This window comes from Hyaena hyaena, unplaced genomic scaffold (assembly GCF_003009895.1).
Source record: "Hyaena hyaena isolate Hyena2069 unplaced genomic scaffold, ASM300989v1 scaffold_451, whole genome shotgun sequence".
NCBI classification, from domain to species: Eukaryota; Metazoa; Chordata; class Mammalia; order Carnivora; family Hyaenidae; genus Hyaena; species Hyaena hyaena.
The window spans coordinates 384,060-392,850 of record NW_024081080.1 but is presented as its reverse complement, the minus strand read 5'-3'; the positions used below and the strand labels follow the sequence as shown (position 1 = coordinate 392,850).

The following is an 8,791-nucleotide window of genomic DNA, read 5'->3' as shown; positions in this document are numbered from 1 at the left end:
AGGTCCGCCCCCCAGCCACTCAGGACACAGACAATAAGCAGGTGAAAGAGCACCGCCATCCCCCATCTTGCCCTCAAGGTGTCAAAAAGTACTGCCCAGGTCTTTTTTCTCCCCGCCAGAAGCTGGGATCTCTGAGGGACGGAAGGGATGGTAGCCAGTGCAGGAGCCCTCTCTGCAAGTCACGCACACACTGGTCTGCATATGGCCGGGGGACGGGGGAAGCCTGAGGGCCACCAACGAGCCCGGGTCTGGTTTAGTCTTCCCGATGGACTAAACATGGGCACCTGGGTGACAGCGATGCCTTTCTCCCTTTGGGACAGGGCAGTAACTCCAGGCTATGTGATCTGTCTCACCAAACCCATTGGGAGCTCAGGGGATCAATCTTATTTAATGATTGTGTGTGTGGGGAGGCGGGGCTGGTTAATGTTTGTCTGGTTCCTCTTGGGCTGTGGGCCATAATCTGGCTCCGGCCCTGGGCTCTTTGTCCCTCCCCTGGGCTCTGACAGTATCTAGTGGCACAGGGCAGACACGCCTGCAGACATTCCCTAGGAAAGGGCAGCAGCAGCCAGGTGAGGAAGCTGGGGCCCGGGGGAGGTGGGCCGGGGAGGGGGGGGGGGCTGGCGTGGCCCAGGGGGGCAGAACTGGGGGCTGGGGAGAGGCTTGGGCTTTGCTTTCTCTTGGCCTCAGCATTAAGCCACTTAGATCCCTTCTGTGCTTCCCTCTGGGCAGAGTGAGGCCCCTCCTGCCAGGTGCGGGGCTCGCTTAGCCCCTCTCTGTAGCTTTCAGCTCTTATCCTCTTCCCAAGCTCAGAGCTGTGCCCCTCTCCCCCTTTATTCCCTGCCATGGATCCCCTTCATCCTCACAGGGCTGCATTTCCAGGAAGACTTGAGGGGGTCCCCTCGGCGCAGGGCGCCTAGTTCGTCCCTTGAAGACGTTGCGTGCCACAGAGGGTTGGGGTTCGGTGGGACCACTGGGCGCTGGCAGGTGCGGTTTCCCTTCCCTGATTAGAAGGTACACCAGGCGTGCAAGCAGCCCGGGGTTACACTTGGATGAGTACAGGGCACTCAGCAGGTACAGAGGGACAGCCAGCGGGGCTGGGATTCGGGGGCACGGGAGTCTGTTTTCTTGAGGGGGGCAGGCAGATGCAAGCAGAGCCTGGGGTGGTAACTGACGATCTGGAGCTCTAAAGGAGGGGGCCCCCCCCAACCGTTTGAAAGTTGTTCCAGCTGTTGGCAACGGCACGGCAGAGCGTACAGACTTAGAAAAGGAGATGAGGAGAGCAGAATATAGGCGAGAGGGGTTTGAGTGGGGAGACTTACGGATGAGATGCCGCAGAGCAATGGGGAAGGGACCCACGCTTTGGTGAGGGGCCACCATGAGCCCAGGCGGACCTGCAGCACTTGCTTACCAGCTGTGTGCTAAGTTACTCGGCTTCTCTGAGCCTCCATCGGTCCATCTGTGAACTGCAGACAGTAATCCGCAGCCCACGGGCTTGTTATGAAGATGAGAGTTAATGAACGTACCGTAGTCATTTAGAGCATCGTAGGCATTCCATAAATGGTGGCTGTTATAATAAGCCCAAGTGGGGAGCAACAGGAAGTCAGATAGTTGGCCAAGGAGTAAGAGGGTGTAGTCCACACAGTGAGTAAGGGAGCTGACATTAACCGTTCTATGAAAAGACCGTGTCAGAGCAAGAGAAGGAGAAAACTGGAATGAGCTGGAGTGGCCTTGACCCAAGTGTGGCCACACAACACATATGGCAGGGCAGAGAGGACAGGGGAAGTGATGGGTGCCGTGGGGCCACCGGGTGGATGCGGGGAGAGAAACAGAAGAGGGAGAGGGCTACAGAGGTCCGGCCCGAGCCACACCAAACTGATGAAGGCAGCCTGAGATTCAGAACGAATTCCCTAAGAAAGCCCCTTGTCCTTTCCCGGCCACAGACTGCTTGCGAACCGGGGGAGGAAGTGTGGAGTCTGGGGCTGAATATAACCTCTTCCAGCCCCGCAGGGGCCATTCTCCAGAAGCAAAAACACCAAAACCAAACAAAACAAACAAAAAAACCCCCACCAGGATTTCCTGTAGTTGGAAGGAGGGACGGGGAAGAGGTGGGGACAGAAAGAGAGAGACAGACTCCATGAACGTGTGTGCGGTGCACACATGCATGAGTGTGTGTGTGTGTGTGTGCATGCGTGCCCGCACATGCAAGCGCATGTGGGAAGGAGTGGAAGTTTTGAGGGGTGGGCCTGGTCTCAGTCAGAATGCAAAGCAAGGGAGGCCGTCAAAGGCGGTACGATGTACAGAGCCTTTGGGGCCAGGCGAAAATAAATTTGCAACTTGACTCTGCCATTTAGCAGAGCTGCCATTGAGGTAAGTTATTTAACCTCTCCGAGCCTCAACTTCCTTGTCTGAAAAATGGGGACAATATTACAGGGCTGTTGTAGGCACTGAGCCCGATTTTGAACTGTGCTCGAATGCCTGCGCAAATCTGAAGGCGAGGACAAGGCCAGGGCCTGACATAGCCGGAGAAGACTTGTCCAGTTAAACATGAGAGCAAAACACGCCTGGAGCCACACAGAGCTTATCAATACCTGGACTTTAACCCAAAGTCACAAAAACGGCTTAGATTTCAAAATCGGGTCACTCCCCTGGATGTTTTTAAAATGAAACCCTTGACATAGGGATAAGCTCTCCATCCAAAGGGGGGAGCAAAGTCGAGATCCCAGTGCCCACACCAGGGCGCCTAGGGGCCCCCATAGGGAGCTCCTGGCTATGCCCCAGAGGCTGCAGGAAGAGGAGAGGCGGAGAGCTCCAAGAACCTAGGAACCCAGGCGTGGCCCGGCTGATGGGGGAGCAGAGAGGAGAGGACAGCTGGCTTTTGCTTTGGGGTTTGAGGAAGCAGCCCGAGAAAGGTAAGGAAGGCAAAACAGAACAGATCAGGAGGCAGTGGAAAGCCCTGGGAAGGCAGGAGAGGAAAAGAGTTACCAGCTGATAGGAAAGGGAAGGAGCTACAGGGAGAATAAAAGCCAGACTAGTTTTGAATCCCCCTGATTCTAAGAACACTCACAGAACAGGGACACCTGGGTGGCTCAGTCGGTTAAGCGTCCAACTTCAGCTCAGGTCATGATCTTGTGGTTCATGGGTTCGAGCCCTGTGTCGGGCTCTGTGCTGACGGCTAGCTCAGAGCCTGGAACCTGCTTCAGATTCTGTGTGTCTCTCTCTCTGCCCTTCACCTGCTCATGCTCTGTCTCTCTGTGTCTCAAAAATAAATAAACAGTAAAAAAAATTTTCTTTTAAAACACAGAAAGAAAAATTATAGGGGTGCCTGGCTGGCTCAGTCGGTAGGGCACAAGACTCTAGATCTCAGGGTGGTGAGTTTGAGCCACACGTTGGGTGTGGAGGCTACTTAAAATAAAAAACACTAATAAAAAGAAAGAACAATGATAATTCTAGCCAAGGTAGTAGAGCTCATGGGAAAAGTGCGGGTTCTGGATTCAGCTGGGCCTGGCTCAAATCCTAGCTCTGTCACATACTAACTGCATGGACCCGGGTGACCCTTGGACAAGTCCCTTCACCTTTCTTTACCTCAGTTTCCTCATGTGTGACATGAGGATTAAAAAGAACACCTACCTCACAGAGTAATAGCGAGGCTTATATGAAGTAGTTCACGTGCAAGGCCTGGTGTAACAGGTGCTCAGTAAATGGTTATTCTTTTTTTTTTTTTTTTTTTGAGAGAGAGAAAGAGAGAGACACAGACAGAGAGACAGAGAGAACACGAGTGGGGGAAAGGGGCAGAGGAAGAAAGAGAGAGAATCCAAAGCAGCCTCCACACCCAGCACAGAGCCCGACACGGGGCTCGATCCCATGACCCTGGGATCATGACCTGAGCCAAAATTGAGCTCAACTGACTAAGCCACCCAGGCGCCCCAGTAAATGGTTAGTCTCAAGAATGACCACCTGTTTGTAAATCAACCGTGTCTTATCAGGTGAAACATTTCTTTACAGTTATCTGTTGGGGGTCCTGTGGCAGCTCTGCCTTTAGAAACCTGAGCTTTAGAGAAAGGGCACCATGTTCCTGCTTCCTCACAGTGGTATACACCCCAGCATGAACTCACTAAGGCTTTTTTTTTTTTTTTTAAGTTAAATGAAAAATAAGACAACCTTGTTCAGAGAAGTAATCTATGTCCCATGGACCATCCCTCCATCCCCTAGTGTCTTTCACCCCCTTCCCCAACTTTTCTGTGGCTGATATCTTCCCCATTCCTCCTAGAAGAATGCCTAGACCTGGATACAGGCCTTCTGCCACAACCACTGCCCCTGCATTCGGGGGCAGGAAACCCCCTCCATCTCCTACAGGTCCAGGCCTGTGTGCTCTCCTCACATCCAGTTCCCTGCTCCCGGAGTCACCTACTTTCAACTTAATGGCGGAAGTGCTGGTAGGAGGTACAGCGAGGCCTTCTTTGCCTGCCTAAAGCCTAGAGGGGAATTTCTTCCCTAGAGCAACTGGCAAGCTCAGAAAACCAGGAGTTTACAATGTACACTTGCCGTTGGGGTAGAACAGCCATGGAACAGTCTGTTCTATCTCAGGACAGATACTACAGGTCAACAGCAGCCTTGGGAAGAACAAAGGGGGATGATGGGCCGGGAAGACCACCCAGTCTCTCAAAACAACATTGCTTTCTCTTCCTGATAAGGTGCTTACTTCCCCTGATCATCAGCTATGGAGCTAAGAAACTGGAGCCGAGCTGAGACCCTTTTAAAGGTGGCTTCACTGATCCTCACAATAACCCTGGGTATTAACCCCATTTATAGATGAGCAAGCAGGCTCAGAGAAGTTCAGTAAGAAGCCCGCGGTGGTGTTAGGCAAAGAACCAGGATTCAAACCCAAAGGCGTATGACTCCTACCTATTCCATCTTCTAACCTTCTGTCTGCTTGTTAACTTTTGCTTTCTCCCTCTGGTTCGTACTCACCATGTGCCGACCTGTCCACCAGGGGCCCCCTTCCCTGAAGCTCCAGGAGAGCTGGTCAGGGTTTGTTCCATGACACTGGACTTGGAAAGTACTCACAGGTCAACAGTTTCCATGCTTCCTGTGATCTTATAGATCGCATTAGTCCTTGCTTTTATTGTCATTCTTTTTAAAACTTTTTAAAAGTGTTTATTTATTTTTGAGAGAGAGAGTGTGTGTGTGTGAGCAGCAGAGGGGCAGAGAGAGAGGGAGACACAGAATCTGAAGCAGGCTCCAGGCTCCGAGCTGTCAGCGCAGAGCCCGTCGCGGGGCTCCAACTCACAAACCATGAGATCATGACCTGAGCCCAAGTCAGACGCTGAACCAACTGAGCCACCACCCAGGCGCCATTCTTTAGTGGGGAAAAAAAAAAGTTTATTTATTTTGAGAGAGAGAGAGAGCGAGCACGAGTGGGGAGAGAGAATCCCAAGCAGGCTCCACACCATCAGTGCAGAACCCCATGCGGGGATCAAAGTCACGAACCCATAAGATCATGACCTGAGCTGAAGTCAGATGCTCAACCGACTGAATCACCCCGGCGCCCCCGTTGTCGTTCTTAATGGCTGGCTTTTGCTTTTGCCGACACCATCTATAAAAGCATAATGGGTACACCGTGGAAAGAGCCTAAACTTCTGCCTCAGATACTGCGCGTTTCATTCTACTCTAACACTTCTTAGCTGTGTGACCTTGAGTAAGTTACTTAACTCATCTGAGCTTCAGCTTCCTCATCTGGAAAGACTGGGGTAAAGCCCTTAGAGGCTTGCCTCGTGGGTCCAAAGAAAGGATGTATGGAGAGAAAAAAAGCCTAACACGGTCCCTGGCTTGAGAAATAGGAGCTCCATTTACCCCTCAAGAGCTAAGAGAGCTCACCCATATCCTGGAGGGGATCTGAACCTAGGAAACATCCTGCCGACCCTCAGTTTCCAGTAGAGCCACGGGGGAGAGCCTCAGCCCAGAGCCTCCTGGTCCCCTCCGGTCCCCCCTTACATGCACCTGCCTTTGTTCCTCCCCCCCCCCACCCCCGCCGTGGCCATTCTCCTGGTGGGGCTGTGGGGCGGGTGCGGCGATGGACCGGGCGGGCACAGAACAGGTGGGTGCAGGCTGGGTGTCCGGCGCTGGGACACAAGTGCTCTGTGTGTAGGGTGGGCGGAAGTCAGGGCGTTTGATCTGAATTCTAAAGGGCGTTGTTCAGAGCCCCACAAAGGTCCCATTGTGCAGACACTGGGTATAAAGCAGCATATGACTCCCCAGCACCGGGCGGCGATGAATTGGGACGCAGGCGCGGGCCCAGGGACCACTCCCCCTGCACAGACATGAGACCATAGGGGACCTGTCTGGGTGGCCTCAGGGATAGGCGCTCCCCAAGGTAACGGGCTTTGTTGGGTTTGCCCCGGGCCCAGAGCTAAGGAGCTGGGGGATGGGGAGCTCAAGAGGATGACTGATGGCAAAACAAGATGGGCCTGGCGAAGACAGGGGCTGGAGAGGAAAGAACGTTGGCTGAAAAGGAAGAAGGGAGATGGGGCTCAGGGAGGTCAAGTCAAGTGAGGAGAAGGAGGAGGAGGGGGAGGGAGAGGCTGGCAAGGGACGTGGGGTGAGGAAAGCGATGACTGTCCTTCTTCCCTTCCTGTCACCGGCTCTCTCGGAAGGGGTGACAGGGGTGGGGGGGGTGTCAGGCAGCGTTACGGTGCCCAGCTTTCGGCCAGCTTGTTCTGTGGCTCGTGTTTTGCAGGTGTGAATGAGGCAGGATGAACTGGACAGGTTTGTACACCTTGCTCAGTGGCGTGAACCGGCATTCGACTGCCATTGGTCGGGTGTGGCTCTCGGTCATCTTCATCTTCAGGATCATGGTGCTGGTGGTGGCCGCAGAGAGCGTGTGGGGCGACGAGAAGTCCTCCTTCATCTGCAACACCCTTCAGCCCGGCTGCAACAGCGTCTGCTATGACCACTTTTTCCCCATCTCCCACGTCCGGCTGTGGTCTCTGCAGCTGATCCTGGTCTCCACCCCGGCTCTCCTCGTAGCCATGCACGTGGCTCACCAGCAGCACATAGAAAAGAAAATGCTGCGACTGGAGGGTCACGGGGACCCCCTCCACCTGGAGGAGGTGAAGAGGCACAAGGTCCACATCTCAGGGACACTGTGGTGGACCTATGTCATCAGTGTGGTCTTCCGGCTGCTGTTCGAGGCCGCCTTCATGTACGTCTTTTATCTGCTCTACCCGGGCTACGCCATGGTGCGGCTGGTCAAGTGCGAGGCCTACCCCTGCCCCAACACCGTGGACTGCTTCGTGTCCCGCCCCACCGAGAAGACCGTCTTCACTGTCTTTATGCTGGCCGCCTCCGGCATCTGCATCATCCTCAACGTGGCCGAGGTGGTGTACCTCATCATCCGGGCCTGCGCCCGCCGAGCCCAGCGCCGCTCCAATCCGCCCTCCCGCAAGGGCTCGGGCTTCGGCCACCGCCTCTCCCCCGAATACAAGCAGAATGAGATCAACAAGCTGCTGAGCGAGCAGGACGGCTCCCTGAAAGACATACTGCGCCGAAGCCCGGGCACCGGGGCTGGGCTGGCTGAGAAGAGCGACCGCTGCTCGGCCTGCTGATGCCACGCACCAGGCAGCCGCCCGTCCCGCCTCCCCCTCCCCCCCCCAACCCTGCCCCTCCTTCTCCCCTGCCCGCGGCGTGCAGGCCTCTGCCTGCTAGGGACTGCTCCATCAAGTCTTCCTTCCCTCCCTGTCTCCCTCCCTGGGCCTTCCGTCTGAGGGGCCCGCTGGGCGGGGAGCCGGAGGCCACCCACACCAGGGCTCAAGGTTGTTGGGGGTGTGGGCAGCTCTTCTTGTCTGTACCCCTTTTCCCTTCCCTCTCCCTGGGGCCACTGGGGACGAGAGATAGGATGCTCTGCCTGCATCTCCAGTTATGAAACTAATCTTAACCCCGTGTTGTCAGAGACCCTATTTCTGGAGTCACATCAGTGGGGAGGACGTGGGCAAGCCGAATGGAAGGGGGGGTGCTGTGGACATGTGGGTGGAGAAGGGAGGGTAGTAGGAACAGCACTTGCCGGGCAGTAAGGAAAAGCAGGACGCGTCTGGGGGGGAGGAATTAGGGGAGGGCGATGCAGGCAGATAAGTTGGAGGAGGGGGGGGTTGGTCAGGGCCGCCTTTGCCTCTGGTTCTCAAGGCCTCGCTCTGCCTGAAATGTTACACATTAAACAGGATTTTACAGTAAACGAAGAAGAGGTGGCTTGTGTGTTTGTCAAGTTCTTTCTCCTGCAACCTCTGACCTCCCCCCGCCAGATAAGCTGGCCTTGGTTTTTTGCTGATCTAGGAAGCAACCGGCAACAGAAGGAGCCAGACCCCGAGCCATTCTTGCCTGGTTTGTTGTTGTTGTTGTTGTTGTTGTTGTTGTTGTTTTGGCTTTTGGGGTTTTTTTGGGGGGGGTGGGTAATACTGTTTTTCATAGCAGCTTTATTGGGATCAAATTCCCTTAAGCCCTTCCTTTTATTTTTTCTCGTCCATTCTAAGTATAGTTTATGGTGTTTTCATAGTTGCGTGCAGTTTTGTAAACGTGACCACAATATATTATACAACATTTACATTACCTCAAGAAGCTTCCTTGGGCCCCTTCCTCTGATTGGAAAAACATTAAAATGACAACTCCATCTGGAGAGACAGGAAATGATAGAGAAATTTTGCAAGTCAGAGAGGGGAGCGCACATTCCCGTCCCCCCAACTCCTGGGAGAAATATCCACCCCCCCCCACCCCAGTCTTCCCATGAACCTCAGCGCTCACTGCA

At 54.4% G+C, this 8,791-nt stretch overlaps 1 protein-coding gene across 3 annotated transcripts; it reads left to right on the top strand.

The window, feature by feature from the left end:
• The first annotated feature begins 519 nt into the window (after positions 1-519).
• Positions 520-8,231, top strand: GJB1 (gap junction protein beta 1). Of its 3 annotated transcripts, none has more exons than XM_039253346.1 (2): positions 520-569; positions 6,734-8,231. In XM_039253346.1, the coding sequence occupies exon 2, from the start codon at positions 6,750-6,752 to the stop codon at positions 7,599-7,601; it is 852 nt and encodes a 283-aa protein (XP_039109277.1). In that variant the 5' UTR covers positions 520-569; positions 6,734-6,749; the 3' UTR covers positions 7,602-8,231. The 3 variants fall into 3 exon arrangements, with proteins under 3 accessions (XP_039109277.1, XP_039109276.1, XP_039109278.1); XM_039253345.1 differs by lacking the exon at positions 520-569 and adding an exon at positions 6,274-6,370; XM_039253347.1 differs by lacking the exon at positions 520-569 and adding an exon at positions 6,387-6,545.
• The last annotated feature ends 560 nt before the right edge of the window (positions 8,232-8,791 follow it).